Below are 17,575 nucleotides of genomic sequence, written 5' to 3' on the forward strand. Positions count from 1 at the left end.
TGAATCATTCTTTTTAAAACAAAAAATAATAAAGTATAATTTAGACGTAATTTAAATTAATTAAATTTTAACGCGAATATTAGACCCCAAAAGAAAGTTTTTGTCTTTTTGACGGTCAAAATTGCTCTTTTGTATCATATAGAACGCACGTCTGAGAATATGGAGCTTTTCAACATTTTCCCACCAAATTGTGCGGAGACAAAATAGGAACCCACAAGATTCGAAGGTATTCAATTTTTATTCATGAAAATCTGTTATTATTTCATATAATTTTATGCTTTTCTGTATGCATTTTAGCTTTTGATTCTCTTGTTATAAAGCTGTAATTTGAGCTCATTTCTGGAATTTATTATGCGGGTATTGGTTGAATATCCATTTGATTTGACGGGTTTTCAGATTTTCAATTTTGATCGAATTTTACGAACGAGAAGGTAGTGGTGATCTCTTTCTTCCTTAATTGTTGTTTGTTGATTTTGAATTCATGTGTATTTGGTTATCAGAGGCGGATCCAAGATTTGAAGGTTCGTTTGGTCATTTTGAAGTTGAAACTTGAGAATTTGAATTTTTGCTATTTGGAAAAAAATTGAAATTTTGTGAGTGGAAGTGAAATTTCTTTCCTAAAATGACTCATATATCAGTTTTTGGGAACTTGAAAATATTTGAAGATCAGAATTTGTTAGGGGAGTTTATGGTTCCATTGATTTCTTGCTTGCAACCAAACCCACAACTTAGGGGTTCGGCCGAATTTAGTAATTTTTGTTCAAATGGTGTGTTTGTGTTTTTAAAAAAATCATTAAATATGTACCACATTTGATTTAGAACCAATTTATTATCACTTGAAGTCGTCATTCTAAAATGTAGAAATCATAAAGTTGCAATCCTAGCTCTGCCTCTGTATGATGTTTGGTTCAAAGGATTATGTGGGTTTACTTCAATAGAAGTTTTGGGGTTAAGGCTATCTCGTGTTTGGTTGGAGGTATTAGCTAAAACCAGTATCTTTTTATACCAATTCTTGGTTTAACTTATTCCATACAAAAAGTGGATTGATTATCCACAAAATATATAATCCCATCCTGGGGTATCCTGGCATCACATCTTAAAGATGTTGCAATTTATCTGATCTGATTTTTAAGGAAAATGGTTAAAGGGGAATACAAAAGCATTGACTTTGTAATGCCAGTACTAGACGTGGTGTTCTTGCATTTTTTCGAATCCCCTTGTCAGGCTTTTTGGTTCCAGCACTGGGTTGGAGCGATATAAAAAGTGATCGAGTTGTTTACACAAACACAAGAATCATGTTGTTAAAGCAGTTCAAGAAAAAGAATCTCGTTGATTCAATTATTTCAGTTTTCAAATTGATAATATTTTCTTTTGATTAGTATGTTTTACCTAGGTCAAAATGACTTCTTGTTTGTTACCTTTAGTTGCTTTTGTATTTGTTGTTTGGTGTCGCATCTACCTTCACAAGGTAGGGGTAAGACACAAGAGCCTCCCCAGATCACACTGGGTATGTTGTTGTTGTTGTATCTTATCTATATTACTGCTATTATTTCCTCGGCAACAAAACAGCAGGAAAACCATGTTTTATCTTCTTATCATAAGATGTAGCTAACCAAAGTGGAGGCAGTCATGGGAGGCTGAAGTAGCATTGGCACCAGTTCGGAGAAGAATATTTACTGTGGATATTTTACCTAAACTAGCTAAATGAATGAATCTGAAATTTTCTTTACTCCAGTGATATTCGTGTTTCTTTGCCAGTCATATTTACTGATGGTTATTTATGTCACCAGCCAAGATCATCCAGTCATGCTTTTGGAGACTTGTTTTCTTTCAGAAGTTTCTTTTATATTCATTTTCAGTATCTGTGGTACTGAACATACGATGTCGTTTGCAGTTCTTTATCTCTTTGGTCATATCGGAAGCTTCTTTGAACATGGACCCTCCTACAGTTGAAGAAAAAATCAAAACAGCAGAACTTGAAGACGTGCAATTAGAGGAAGTGAAGGAAACTAAACCAGCAGCAATTGAGGAGGACGATGCCCTCTTCCGCTGTGATCTATTTGATGCAGAGATGGTTCAAAAGGTAGCGGATGAATTTCTCCCTGGATTAGCCTCTGCCTGTATTGATAATACGACCGGTGGTTTGTTGAATAGCCCCGCTTCTGTGGCTGTTGATATTAGAAGAGAAATGGTGGACTATCTTGTCCAGAGAAGCGAGATGTTTGTTGCAGAATCTGTTGTCTTAGAAGGTGACTCGGTTGTTGAAGTGTCGGACAACCCTCATGATATTATATCGGATTTTATTGATGATTTTGCACAGTCTAAGAGGAACTTTTTCTGCAAAGTCTCATCATGGATGCTAAGTGAAAGGAGAGAGGAAAGGATAGATGATTTCGTACAAGAAATGGAAATGAATGGCTTTTGGTTGATGGCGAGGAGGATAGCAGTGGCACAAACATCGATAAGAAATATCGACTTCAAGAACATTTATCACTGCAGTATGAGGTTCAAATCTGAAGAAGAGCTTTCGAAGCATATCACTTCGTGTGGTTTCAGGGAATTGCACTGTGAAAATGAGGGATGCAATGCCCGATTCAGTGCAGCTCAGCTGGAACTGCATGATTCAACATGTCCGTTTAAAATACTCCAATGCGAGCAGAAATGCCCAGAAACACTCATGAGGCGTGAAATGGACAGGCACTGTATAACTGTATGTCCAATGAAGCTTGCCAACTGCCCCTTCTATCCAGTAGGCTGTGTGTCTACTATTCCTCAATGCAAAACTGACCAACACCGTCTTGAGAATCTTCTGCCTCACTTGACCCACATCTTAAAACTTATTCATAAGGAAGCATCTTTCGAGGCTTTGAAGAAAAGGGCTGAACAATTGTTGGAGGTCAGTTATTAAATAGTGCTATTCTCTTTCTTTGGATATATTGAACTTACGTTAGTGCCTCTTTTGTTTGGAGTTTTTTTCTCTCGATGAGGCATTAAAATGTTGAGAAAGAAAAATAGAAAGCCAAAATGGTAGAAATAGGAAGACCAAAATATGCACTTACATCTAACTAGTTGAGAAATTGGATTAGCAGTGATTTCTGTCCTGCCACTATTTTCCTTCCATTATCTCAAGTCTTTTTCTACTCTGTGACCCCGTTAGCAACACGAGGAGATATTGTAGGTGAAGAAAAATGGTACTCTTTCCGTTTCAAGTTGTTTGTCTTACTTTTCTTTCAGCCCGTAAAATGGTACTCTTTCCGTTTCAAGTTGTTTGTCTTACTTTTTTTTCAGCCCGTAAAATGGTACTCTTTCCGTTTCAAGTTGTTTGTCTTACTTTTCTTTCAGCCCATTTAAAAAAAAAGCCTCTTTCTACTTTTGGCAACTCTTCAATCTCGACTTTCCACATGACATATCTAAGACCACAAGATTAAATGACATTTTGGTACTCTCTACATATCTTTAGTTTAAGACCATAAGATTCCAAAGTCTTATTTACTTTCTTAAACTTCGTGCCAAATCAAAACCAGTCAAACAATTTGAAACAAAGGGAGTAATATTCAAATGGATACTTCAGTCGGAAAATAACTTTGTCACATGTTGCCTTGGCTGGCCACTTCACAGTCTAATCAAGACAAAACTGAATGTTAGAGCTATTTATTGAATCTTATTCACAAAGGTGTTTCACCAGATTCTGGATATCCTTGCAGCTAAATTTGCAAGAAACTACTCTAACCATGAATACTCTTGATGTGTTGATATATTTTTTCTTCACAAACAGGCATCATCACCTGGACGGCTGGCAGCTGCTCGTGATGCAAGATCATTAACAGTTGCAATCAAGCGTATTGATGCAAAGCTTGGACCTTTGGAAGCTGAGGAAATTAAAGAGGACAATGCAGATGACGCTGACTTGAAAGATGAAAAAAAGGATAGCACTGATCTATCTGCCAAAAAGGATAGCACTGATCTATCCGCCAAAAAGGATAGCACTGATCTATCCGCCAAAAAGGATTGCTCTATTGACTTGTCTCATAATGATGAACAATCTCCACAGCTCAACTCCACAGCTTCACCGCACAAAACAGTCTCACCTGACAAATCAGAGGAAGTTGTGGAACCAACCGTTAATACGGATTCAACCAATGAACACTGTGAGAAACCAGACTCTAGGGATCTACCCCATAACAAAAATGACGGTTTGAAATCACCTGACAAAGGTGAAGAGTCTCTTAGCACATCCGAAAAACATCAAGATGTCACAACTTCAGCACACAAACTAGAGTCACCTAAAAGTGAAGATCCTCCCAAGTCACCCGAGAAGCATCATAATTCAACAACTTCTGAAGAACAAAAGGAGTGAAATAAGATCTTTGCGGATCAAATGGAATTCAGACTGTGATCAGCAAGTCAGCACCTGACTAATGGAGTTTTAACAGATCCTGGTTGGAAAGGTAAAACAGCGAAACACTCATTTTCTGAAAGTAAATGTATGTGTAGCCACCAAATGAGAAGTAGAATGCAAAATTTTGGAGGTCAAGTATAAGAGAACACATTCATTTTGTATATTGAAGACTGATCAGTACCTTCAAGAGTACTGATTCTCGAATTCTCAGGCTGGAAGATTGACGACAAGAAAGTAAGTACATTGTTTAAAGATTGTCTCTATCTTCAAATCTGAGCTGGAGCAAGGCCATAGCATAGGAGATTGCATGAAATAGTTAAAGTTGCATACTAGTTCTGATCTTCTTCAAAAATGGCACAATTTTGTTTTAAATCCTTTTTTTCACCTCCATACATAGACAGATATGAACATTTTTCCTGTATAATTTATCACCCTAGCAAGTTTTCCCCTTGCTTATTCATTTTTTCTTGCTTGTAATTTGCTTTGTACAAAACAGAGTTTTATTTTTCCTTGTTAGTGATTCACATTCAATTTGTTTCAACTTCAATCAAATGCATACTCCTTTTTCACTCTAGTGAATTTTCTAACACTGCTAGTCTGCTATTGCCAATTGGTACATTTTAATTATCATTCTGCTGAAAATATGTGTCATCACGACCTAAGCTCATGTCATGTATTTTTCGCTTTGGACTTAGGCCCATACAAATTTGTCTGTGGTCTATGCCACATTGAGCCTCAAAAGTGTGCATACCATATAAACTTGAGTTATGCCTTATAGAGGGCTCTCACGGGGTTGTGGTCATAAAAGAAGAAATGAGGAGGAGTATTGCTATGATGTGATATTATTTAAATTCGAAAGTCAATCATTCCTAGCTTTGCTGCGAAGGTATTGGGGAGATCAAAAGGGAGTATATTAGTCTAATAGAGAGCTCTCATGGGGTGTAGTCCACAACTTCAGCCTTAAGCTAGGTTGGGCTACAATTCTTGTATTGAGCAAACCCAAGCATAAAATTCGAAAGTCAATCATTCCTAGCTTTGCTGCGAAGGTATTGGGGAGATCAAAAGGGAGTATATTAGTCTAATAGAGAGCTCTCATGGGGTGTAGTCCACAACTTTAGCCTTAAGCTAGGTTGGGCTACAGTTCTTGTATTGAGCAAACCCAAGCATTAAAGAACAACTTTTAGTGGCATGCAAGAAGTAGTTGTCTTGTTCTTGATATGCGCGGCTCTGTGAGTTGTTAAAAACAATACATCAATTCATCTTCGTCAAAGGCCAAGATCTAGATACAAATGACAATAACTCTCGATAATTTCTTTGTTTTTAATGCTACCTAATCTTCTGATTACCCTCATTTAAGGTTTACAATTGTTTGCTTCTGCATCACACCTTATTATTTCAATCCCAAACACCTCTTGGCTTTGAGTTTACATATTTTTGGTCAGGTTAAAATGTAGCTTGCTACATGTCTCAAAGCTAGCCAGTAGCCATCAATCAAAATCATTTGAAACTTATGTATTGAGAATGTAGAAGAAATAAAACTTTATATTAAGGAAAGAATAATTGATCCTCCTTTTCACTAAAGTTAAGCTAAATGAGCTTCATCACCTATAATGTGAGAAACACAAATTTAAGTTTAATTAATTGGCAATCTAATTAAAATGGTTACTATTAAATACTTTTAGGTGTTTGCCAACTATAAAAGCTCCTAAACTTCAGAATCGAGTGGAGAAAGAGGGCCAGGCCTCCAGAGGCCTTTTAGAAACTATGAAAGAATACAATTTTATTTTTATCTTCACTAGTATTCGATGTTCATTTTGAGGTCCAACTGATCTAAATTCATGCTGAATAGTTCTACCTAACGTAAAGGGTATATCTGAACCTCTCCTCTGTAAAAGATAAAACGTGGAATAGCTAATACATGAATTACTGAACTCTGCATAACTAATACCTACGTTAAAAAATGACGAATTTCCCATACGAGAAATAAAATGTTTAAAAATTTCTTCAATCAGCCTCCCAACTCACAAGTAGTTTACAAGTTTGAATATAAGATACACAAAGATAAAGGCTGCTGGAAATACATATGGAACTTTCTTCCGTGCTACAACATTTGGAGAATCTCATGGTGATGGTATTGGTTGTGTTGTTGATGGATGCCCACCTCGTATGCCACTATCAGAAGCTGATATTCAACTAGAATTCCTCTTCATAACAACATACTCGGTGTAATCCCACAATGCAGAGTCCAGGGATAGTATAGTATACGCAGAACTTACCCTATCTTAGAAGATAGAGATAATAATTCCGAAAAACCCAGACTCAAGTGATGCATAATTCCTCTTCAAAAGCAGTGTTGATCTGGTTCAATGTTGATCCAGACTCAAGTGATGCATAATTCCTCTTCAAAAGCAGTGTTGATCTGGTTCAATGTTGATCTCCAGGAAATCAATGCCACTATATTTACTCGAATTCAGCAAAGTTATACACCAAAGTTTTTCGTCTTCATAGATCTGTATGTGCCATCCTAATGCATCAAGCTTCGTAAATTTCCCCTAAGGTGAAAATGGCCGGGGTAATCAGCAGCCATCAGTTCATGAAACCTTAGCTCAGCTCAGCTCAACTCAATCATCATCAGGTCGAACAGATTGCTCGAATTCTGGATCCATTATCACCCCATCCATAACATGTACAACAATCTTCCCTCTTCTCAAATCCACCATTTCCGAAGCAATTCTATTAACTATCAACAACCCATCTGACTCTTTCGATATATACACAGTGTATCCCGATATTGAATCATAATCAATCTCCTTCCCAACTTGTACATCATCCGCGTAAATCCTTCTTGGTACAGCTGAAAACCCGAGTACTCGAGTTAGTATTGCATATGTATCGTTCTCATTCTCATTCTCACCCAATCTCAATCCCAGATCCCGCTCGAATGCTTCTTCAGATGGCAAAAATAAAGTAAACCCCAAATCTTGAGGTAACATTCCAATCACTATTTCCCCAAACTTCCCTATTCCTCTTCCTCCATCTAATCGATTTTTCTTCAGTTTCAGACCAATCACATTTTCATTTCCTTGTGTTATTTCGTTAAGTTTTAGTACTGAAAAACACAGCACGAAAGTACAAGCAATCGAGACTACAATACATAGAAATTTGATAGGATCATTAGTGAAATGACCTCGTCGTTTCATTTTTTTTTTTGGTTTGGTTATAGCTTTACAATAGCAAAGTCTTTGGGACCTTTCATCAAACAGCTGATATGCAATTTGCTATGGCGTTCAACCGAAACAAAAAAATGGAAACTGAAGTGGATATCTATCGATTACCTGAAGAAAGGAGAAGCTTGAATCACTAGCAGATCTGTAATCACTACTTTGATTTTGTTGTTAAATAGTTTTGAAGATGTGAAACTATGGAGGAAAATGGTGGATTTGTGAACTTCAAAGAGAAAGAAGATGAGTTGAAGTTTGAAGGAAGGTAATATATATGGTCAAATAGTAGATAAATGGCAAAAAATGGTGAGGATAGGTTCAAAATGTTTCATTTACTAGTTCGGAATAATATATAAGCGTGCTCTTTAACTTGAAGTCGACCTTAATACGTGTATGTTGGGGGTGAGCTAACTCAGCTTTTGCCGCTCTTTAACTTGAAGTCGACCTTAATACGTGTATGTTGGGGGTGAGCTAACTCAGCACTTGCCGTAAGAAAACTAAAGCAATTAGCAAGCCAGGTAGGTGAGCAATAGTACAAGCAAGCGAGGTTGAAGGGCTCATTGCAACCTTTGACCTCTTTGTTGACGACCTCTCATTTGTTCGATTACTTGTGGGACATGCTTCTTTAGGGTATAGGGAGCTCCATCCGAGAGCATAGGAAGTACGAGTTCATTATAGCCCGATAACTTTGGTTCAACTTTATAATTTGTTGAGATATCTCACTGAATATGTATATATAATGAAATTTAGAAAACACATAAACTTTTTAATTTAAAACTGATAAACTTCAAATTTAGAATCAATCTCTGGTGTGTAATGCACATTGATAAACCATAACAAGAACTTATAAAGAAAACCTTATGAATTTCAACACTTAATTGCAGTAAACAATTCATTGGCACCAATTTGGACTTGCTAGAGTAGCAACTAGCAATGATATTACTTGTATGTTCATCGTTATATATTCGCCCAAAAAAAAAAAAAGAAGGCAAATTTAATTCACAAAATTTATAAAATCGTAAATGTTTGTATTATACAAATTACATTGTTAACAATCTTATGTGAGTACAACTTGAGTTTACAAACACAAGAAAAGCCTATAAAATAATGAAAACGTCACAATTTCACATTTTTTAGATGCACGTGTCTCTTCAAAAATATTGTTGTGCCTATGATGAATCCTCCAAAAATGCACTACTTTTGGAGGATCCAACACATAGCAAATGACATAATTGAAGAGTCCGAGCAACAAACTGGTGATAGCTCCAACAACAAAAGCTATATACATTTCTCTGTTAAACAATATAACTCAATATGTGTTGAGGATAACTTCTTTTAACAAAAAATTACACTCTCCAAACGTAGTAGAATGCCAGAAATGTGAGAAGCCATGTAGTGAGAAGCTGTAATGGGGGTAGGCAAACTGCTCAGCTCCTTTTAAAGGGGAACCTAGGCTGACTTGGTTGTCGATGGCTGCAAAGGTTCCTGTAGTGTAGGATTGACTGGAAATAGCATACATTGTGCATATTGAGTCATCAACTGATCCACGAGCACTAGGGCGACCATTGCTTCCACCATCGGAACAGCTGTTGCACAAAGACATCAAATGTCTGTTTACTTTTCAAGTGGTTTTCAAAAATTCAAGGAGAAAAAGGAACCAAAAAAGGAATGTATTTTGTAGAGCAAACGGCAAGCAGATTTTCTCTTGGTTATTTTACAAAACACCAGTAAAGAACAAGAACAGATTGAGCTAGTCTAGATGTCATGCCACCTAAGTGGTTTCTAAGAGTAAAGATCCTAGTACGACGAAAGGAAGGGACAAGCCAAATTAAGTAATAGTCAAAGTCAGGCATACAAACCTCGTGGAACCACACAAGGATCATGGCGACCACGAGCAATGAGTTCAGTCTCATGTTTATCCCTACTAACAGTATGTTGCTTCCTCTGCATGACAATTCAAATAAGACGTATTTCATACAGAATAACTTAACTTGAAAAGAAAATGGATTTTTTTACAGAGACTGGGACTTACTGCGATTGTAGAAGTTGGCTTGAATGCTACTCTCATATTAATAATTTCTCCATTTGATATGCCTCCCTGTGAAATAAATTAAACAGATAACTCAACTTGAAAAGGAAATGGAATTGTTTGTCAATTTCTAAAGAAATATCCAAATGAATATTGCGAGTGTACCTGGATACCACCAGATCTATTGGTTTTTGTCCTGATTTGGTCATGTTCATCCATAAAGAACTCATCATTATGCTCACTGCCAGTCATGTAAGTACCTGTAGTTTTTCACCAGAAACAAGATAGAACATGAGATTTATCAAAGATAGTAACATGTAAGAGGCCTTCAAGTTCTTTTGACATAGGACGATACCCTTATTTAAATTCAGAGAAGTTGTCTAGATCTGTAATTTTGAACAAAGAATGACTCAAAATTGAATTGGCCAACTTCCTTAAAGTGTCGATGAATCAACTAAGATCCTTAGCATTAATTGTTTAATCCCCTTAAATCACCAGTCAAGTAACTAACACCCATTGGACCAGCCACAGCGTAGATCTAACCTCAATGAAGCACACTTGACCACCTAAAAACTTTTGGTAGTCCGAAGCCAGGTTATCTTTCTTATCTAGTTCAAGCTGGAAGCATTAGCGTTTCATACACTTTAACAATGTTAAACCCTGATAATCCAATATCATCTAGACACCAACACAAACCGTATTAATCATAGAGAGATACTAGAATGCAGCTTCGATCTAAAGACATCTTAGGCTTAATTTGGGGAAATAATCTTGCGAATTCAGATTCCAGCAGATAAGCATCTTTGTCATGAGTGATACGATTTTGGAAAAAACAGAAAGGGGGTGATTACCTAAGTAACAAAAAGAGGGATAGGAAAGGGCACAAAAAAGACCAAGGCATTCAAGGAGGTTCTGTTATCAAGAGCTCCAAGCAGAAGCAAGTAGGTCGGGCAAGATTATAAAGGAGAAGGAGAAGAAATAGAACAGTTCAAAGTTGCACCTGGTAACAGAAGATGGATGCTTAAGTCGTCAGGGCTTCGTCATTGGAGGTTGTGAACTGTCTTAAAATTGATTCTTCTTACATTTTACGCAATACTGAACCAGATTTGGATGATTCCTTTTACACTTGACTCATGTTATTGGGTAATTTTGCAATTATTTTAATAGTTTTAACTACTTGTACTTCTTTGGATAAAAAAATCTGACTGAAATTCTTCATAATACCTGATTCATATTTTCATTGAACAGGTTCCCGAAACCATACTATATAGATGATAACACCTATCTTGATTAATCTGTTTCGACTTAGGAGTTTGCTATCATACAACAACAAGATAATAAGAAATTTTTTACAAAAATGATGCAGCAAAAAGGGTTAGAAAATATTGATTGAAAATGTCTCACAATATTTTTCTCAAGCATAGGGGAGCTTTTAAATAGCCAACTTACAACAAAAAATTTGCATAGTTGAAAATTCAAAAATATAAAATATCTCAACAAACTAAAGCTAAGTTACTTACTAATGCTAAAAGTTATAGCAGCAACTAAAAGTAAATTTTAACAACCTCCATAGTATGAAGATTCTGTACCTGCAAAGCCACTTCCAAACTCAAAACCCTTTGTTGCTGGTAATGACATGCAAGCTTTAGCCAGCTCAGCTTCAAGTTTATCAAAGACTGGTGTACCAAGACCCTAGTAATTATCACCAAGCTATCATGTGAAGGTCCCATCAGCACAAAAGACATGCACGATAACTAACAGACATACACACATACACACACACACACACACAAAGAGAGAGAGAGAGAGAGAGAGCTTACTCGTGGAACATTTCTAACAATGCAAGTTACGACACCACCAACAGAATCCCCCCTCACTCGTACAAAATCAATGGCACCAATCATCTTTTCTGCATATTCAGGGTTCGGGCAACGAACAATATTGCTTTCAATCTGGCATTAAGTGATAATTACCACATAAATCAAGTTCTTTTATCACCAGAAGGTCAAAAACTATCAAAGTTATACCAGAAGACAATTGTTAATAAAGAAAACCACAAATATGCACTATATAAACTATAATACTCTCCACACTTCATGCCTTAGATAAGCAGCAATCCGTGCCCTGAGTGCATTATAAATAGTCTCTTCCACTCCACAAGGGAATGCAACAGAAAGGGCACTGGATTGTTTTCCCTTTTCTTTTTATGGTACATTCTATATTTAGTATTTCCTGAATGTATTGGATGAGTTCAAGAAATTGATAGATCAAGCAATATGGTGTTTATATTCACTCTATAGGTCAACTGCTAAAGTTCACACAGAGATCCCACAGAGCAGATATGGAGAAAAAAACATCGGCATAGGCTCAAATATTCCTTGAAAGTTCTCTTCTGTAATTTTTCTAGCCTTATTTATTATACACTCTATTAGGAAAGTAATAAAGCTCATATACAGATCCTATAGTGCAGTTTGGAGAAACATTGCCTCAGAGTCAAATCTACCCTCCTTGAAAGCTCTTTTCTATAATTTTTTAAGATTCTAATAGAAGTGGGATTTCCTTCGTCATTTACACATATCTAACCAGTTTGTCTATTGCGGTAATAATTCTCATTGCATCTTCCTTCCTACAGGCTAGTCAACCTTAGGTCAATCCTCCAACAATCAGCATTATCTCATGCAGGATGAGTCGCCCTTTATAAAAATCAGCTTTATCTCATGCAGGATGAGTTGCCTTTTCAGCCATTAGCGAAGCAGGATTCATCCAAGGAAAGGTGAAGCAATTTCTGATTAAAGCTAATACCAATATATGGGCTTCTAAAAGTAGAAAAAGATCCAAGCCAAGCATATTTGGAAGAGAAATTATGATCTGAAACGATGAAGCACTCCTTAAATTATTTACTTTCTTCTTTCCTTTCTTGAGAAATAAACCCACAAAGACAAGTGAACAGGAAGTAGTTACTATAATTATAACTCAGTCTAAGATGTTTAAAGCAGAAAGAGACCTGACATCAGAATCAAATTGGAAGCAAAATGAGTAACGAAACAATAGCATACTGCTCAGTGGAAAAAGCAAAGTGAAATTTGTTAAGTCCCATATTGGCATTATCAATTAAAAAAGTCCCAAATTGGTCGACGGAAAGGGTTGTGGTTTTTTATATGGTCTTAGTCAATCCTTCCTTGATGAGCTAACTTTTGGGTTTGAGCTAGGCCAAGGTCCATTTCTTTACATTAGAGGCAGACCCATTGATCCATGATGTTGTGTTTCTCAGAGGAGGATTGTGATCCTGATGTTGTTATCATTGAGGAGAAGGTTTGCTCCAATGTTGGATTAAGGAGTCCTATATTGAATGCAGCAGATGAGGTTGTTTCATCTATAGACACGTAGGAAAAGTATACTGAATGAACCTCATATTCTTATTCTGTGTCGGAATCCGAAGCTTCAACTGATGAAGATAATGATGACCCTGAAGATAAGAATTAGTGGGTGATTGAATCATCAACTTCTGATGACATAACAAGTGATCTTGATAATGAGGAATCACAACATGATAATCGGAGCCAGCTTTTTTGGGCCACACAGGCCACAGCTGCTTATTTTGCCCGGAGACTGCGGTTATGAATTTTTTTTTTGAGATATAGATATATAGTTCTTATGTGAAACATACCTGCTCTAGTGTCACAGTCTGGTTATCAACCAAATCCTCTGGAAGTACAACATTGTGAACTTGTGAAACATAAGCAAGGATCTGCATTACAGAATATTAGAGCTAAAAGCTACATTTCTTTAGAAAAAGCCCAAAAAAAAAAAGTAGAAGAAGCCTCCACATAATACAACAAACAATAAAGATATATGTATATGCAACTACTGTAATAAATTTTCTAGCAACAAGAGTCAGAATAGCTAATTTTCCACCAGACATACATAAGATAACGGTTTTTTTTTGTTGCAATACACAGAAGTTTCAGGTCCTTCAGAACAACAAGTATGTGTCTTCCACTAAGTATACATATGGGTGCTTCTGAAATCTTACAAGAGAAGACAAAATACATGAACTACGCTTATCAGGCCTACCAAAAAGCCTCTACTAAACCGCAATCATATGATAGTAACCCACCTCAGTGCTTCATAATTAACTTAGAAGTCCAATTACATTCTCTAGATGTTTAGGCTGTATATTCATCTAGAACACAACATAACTCTAATGAACATGACAGTTGATTTTATTTCTTCATAATGGAGCCCAACTTGTTATTAAGGCAATGATGATGATTAACGGATCAATAATCCCCAAAAAAGAAGTGGATCTACAGATTTACTGTTTAGTGTTAAGTTCGTGAATAAAAACTGGGATAGGGGATGGATTTGAAAAATTGATATGCCTTTAACATCCGTGCAACACTTCAGGGGAGCTCTTTGCAGTAACAATTTATGTAATGATACAACGAATATCATTCAGAAATGACATTGGAAAACCTGTAACAATAAAGTACACCTCACCTCAGTTCCTGAATAAAGTTTGAGAATTTTCTTGGCAACAGCTCCAGCAGCGACTCTCCCGATGGTTTCTCTTGCTGAAGATCTTCCGCCCCCCTGCATGTTCCACTAGCACTAGTAAGGCGAAATAGTAAGAGCTATAACTACAGGGAATTGCTTATCAAGAATCTGCAAAACTTTCTAATAATAAATGAGCTCCTCTTGGATATTACCTGTACTGATCTAACCCCATACTTGAAGTCATAAGTTGCATCAGCATGAGATGGCCTATAAGCAAGGGACATTTCACTATAGTCCTGGCAATCCAACAGAAAATGAGAAATCTGTCAAGTACCAGGAGACCACAGATTTTGACACAAAAAAGAAAAGAACACATACTACGCATAACATCTTCAATCATGAGTCTTAGATTAGGCTGAAATGTTTCTCCTTTTCACTTTAAAGCTATTTGTCAATTATCAGGATGCAATGCTCTGAAGCTCATTTCACTTGTATTGAGTTTCAAAATACGCATGGTTCATAAAAGCACAAGAACCATTCACCAATACTCACAGTTACTAATGCTAAGAATGTCACTACTCCATGCCCTTAAAGACAATAAACTTGACATACCAAGGATGTGAAGTTAGCATGTTCTTTGAAACACTCAACTTAACTAACCTGAAATCAACTTTCTATAGCACAATAACACAAGGTTAGCACACCTGATTTTTCTCAGACAGATTAGATATCGTGTACGTTCGCACCAAGCTAGTAAATCAAGTTCGTGCTGTTGCGTGCAAAGTCGAGTGATAAAGCATATAGATCATTGTAAAAAGTAAATTGTTGTTTCACTTCCTCTCCTGTATTTCAAACAAATCATAGCATACTTACATTTCCTCTCTGGTCAGTGTTGGGTATTTCAACTTTGATTGGAGATCCCGTAGTCAAACCTATAAATTAAGCACAGATAGAAGCTGAATTTTTTAAATGTAAGTCAAAGGAAGTGGCACAGGCCAGAAGAGACTTTAACAGAGGACTAACCATCGGCAGTGCCTGATGATATTTTGCAAGTATCAGTCTCTTTTCTTGGTGTGGTAATTCGGCTTTGACCTGGCCTCCTGAATGGATATGTTTTGCATGAATTCAAATTTAGCCAAAATAAATTCAAAGTATCCTTCTATTTCAAAAAAATTCAAAGTATCCTAATGAATTACTCCATCAATTATCTGAGATGGGGGTGTCAAGAATGGGCAATACATGAAATAGTTACAAGAAATGATAGAAGACCAAGAATTTTGAAGGACTTCAATCTATTAGTACACAACATCTTCATTGATGCTGTTCATGTCAACTCACAAAAGGAAATCTCAGAACAAGTAAACACCTCCTGTCAAGTTCCACTTGCATATCCGACTCCGAGAGTGGGAGTCGAGGGGGACATCCATCAATTATACAACCAACACCACCACCGTGAGATTCTCCAAAAGTTGTAACGCGGAAATAATTTCCAAATGTATTACCAGCAGCCTGTATCTCTGCAAGTACGAAAGTAGATAAAGAAGTTGTCAATCCATTCTAGCAACTCAAGAATAAACCCTTAAGATCAACAAGGAAACATTTTTTTAGTTCACTTTCAAGAGGCAATGGTGCTTATTTCCACTTGAAAATATAAAACCTTTTTGTTCCATATTGCCTGACAACACTTCTTTATTAGAAAAGCACAGTATTTTGTAGAGAATGGAAAAAAATATTCCTTCAATTTCGATTTGTTTGTTTGATTTTGACTTGATACGGAGTTTAAGAAAGCAAGAAAACTTTTGAATCTTGTGATCTCAAACTAAAAATACTTAGAGTGTATCAAAATGTATTTTAATTATATGGTCCTAAACATGTCACATGAAAAGTTGAAATTAAAGAGTTGTCAAAAAAACAAAGGGACTTTCTTTTTGAAACATTCTCTAAAGAAAAGTAAGACAAACAAATTGAAACAGGAGATAGTATTTTAAAATATTGACAGAACCAGATAACATATGATGAAGATGAACTGAAAATCATAGGCCACCACAGTTGAAGTTAAATTTTCGACAATGGAAAAAAAAGGTGGTGAATTCATACACGGTGGAATGATCACAGATACAAAAAAAGTATGAAACATACATCAACTTGAAAGACTTAGGAACCTTAATATGTTCAACTACGACCTTTTTAACTACAACAACTTAAATATACGCTATTAGAGCTGGAATTACTACGGATGCTGGCACCAAACTTGCCCTCCAATGGATCCTCATTAAGAGATTTAGATTACAATTCCAATTACCAGACTCATGGTTTCAATTCCCCACCCATTTCCCCTTCCCCTACCCCATTTTTTTAAAAAATAAAAAATTTCCAAGACTACTTTTTTTCCTAGTTTAATGATCATATTCTAATAAATTTTAAAACCCATTTCCTTAATTCACACAAAAAGCAGAAGAAAACATGGAAACCTCAAATCAAGTTCAGTCAGACATTTCAACAAACAGATGGATTGCAGAAAGTTTCACCTAGACGTTTGGGCTGTGATCGATGAGTTGGGAATCGGAGGTTTGAAGAACACAGCTTGGATGGTTGCTGCCCGGATCCGAGGCTTGAAAATGGAGCCCCGAGGAACTGTTTGGTAAGCATAGATGAAGCCATTCTCCTTCCTTCTCTACTGGAATTTTGGTTGGTGAGTTTAGGTCTATACACAGAACTTTCAATACAGTGATCACACTCTGTTTGGTTAGTTGTTACTATTACTTTATACTAATACATTTTTTTTAATGATTGCATTGTGTTTGGCTCATCTTTTCCGTAACTCGATTAGCTCTACGAAATATCTGTCATCTCTTACTAGTAATATTTTCAGCTAACTATGTTTACTAAGGCAAAAACAAATTAAAAGAATTACAAAACCTCGCAATATAACACATCAATAGTATATGACGTAGAGTTATTATAAAAAAATAAATAAAAAAAAGATAACCATGCGACTACACTAAATTATATCATTCTTTAACCTATTTTTTTTCATAATATTTTAATCTTATATTATAAAAGAATTACAAAACCTCGCAATATAACACATCAATAGTATATGACGTAGAGTTATTATAAAAAAATAAATAAAAAAAAGATAACCATGCGACTACACTAAATTATATCATTCTTTAACCTATCTTTTTTCATAATATTTTAATCTTATATTATTGTTGGATGATAATATACTGATAAAAAATGATACAATCAATTCAAATATTATATGTATATTATAAACATGATTTTTAACTTATATTTATATTTTTCAACCTTGAGTATACAAAAATAAAATTTAATTAGTACTACTTATCTGAAATACACTCGAATTATGAGAAAAAATTACAAATATATTACGCACTCCGTTTAAAAAAGGATGACCTAGTTGGA

The 17,575-nt window shown here is 35.8% G+C and overlaps 3 protein-coding genes across 4 annotated transcripts; 1 reads left to right on the top strand and 2 right to left on the bottom strand.

The window, feature by feature from the left end:
- Positions 1 to 94: 94 nt before the first annotated feature.
- On the top strand, positions 95 to 4,940 carry LOC107016124. Of its 2 annotated transcripts, none has more exons than XM_015216612.2 (3): positions 95 to 226; positions 1,895 to 2,896; positions 3,776 to 4,940. In XM_015216612.2, the coding sequence occupies exons 2-3, from the start codon at positions 1,934 to 1,936 to the stop codon at positions 4,355 to 4,357; spliced, it is 1,545 nt and encodes a 514-aa protein (XP_015072098.1). In that variant the 5' UTR covers positions 95 to 226; positions 1,895 to 1,933; the 3' UTR covers positions 4,358 to 4,940. The 2 variants fall into 2 exon arrangements, with proteins under 2 accessions (XP_015072098.1, XP_015072099.1); XM_015216613.2 differs by lacking the exon at positions 95 to 226 and adding an exon at positions 276 to 431.
- Positions 4,941 to 6,352: 1,412 nt separating this feature from the next.
- Positions 6,353 to 8,230, bottom strand: LOC107016193. The gene has a single exon (XM_015216683.2). It carries the CDS (start codon positions 7,597 to 7,599, stop codon positions 7,021 to 7,023), a length of 579 nt encoding a protein of 192 aa, XP_015072169.1. The 5' UTR covers positions 7,600 to 8,230; the 3' UTR covers positions 6,353 to 7,020.
- A 379-nt stretch (positions 8,231 to 8,609) lies between these two features.
- Positions 8,610 to 16,962, bottom strand: LOC107015651 (chorismate synthase 2, chloroplastic). Its single transcript, XM_015215982.2, has 13 exons — positions 16,675 to 16,962; positions 15,513 to 15,663; positions 15,170 to 15,246; positions 15,020 to 15,078; positions 14,359 to 14,442; positions 14,150 to 14,242; positions 13,317 to 13,397; positions 11,470 to 11,601; positions 11,239 to 11,341; positions 9,815 to 9,909; positions 9,653 to 9,718; positions 9,480 to 9,564; positions 8,610 to 9,206 (listed from the first exon to the last, which is right to left on the bottom strand). Exons 1-13 carry the CDS (start codon positions 16,805 to 16,807, stop codon positions 9,070 to 9,072), a joined length of 1,296 nt encoding a protein of 431 aa, XP_015071468.1. The 5' UTR covers positions 16,808 to 16,962; the 3' UTR covers positions 8,610 to 9,069.
- Between the last annotated feature and the right edge of the window lie 613 nt (positions 16,963 to 17,575).

The sequence above is a fragment of the Solanum pennellii genome, chromosome 4, assembly GCF_001406875.1.
Source record: "Solanum pennellii chromosome 4, SPENNV200".
In the NCBI taxonomy this organism is placed as follows: domain Eukaryota; kingdom Viridiplantae; phylum Streptophyta; class Magnoliopsida; order Solanales; family Solanaceae; genus Solanum; species Solanum pennellii.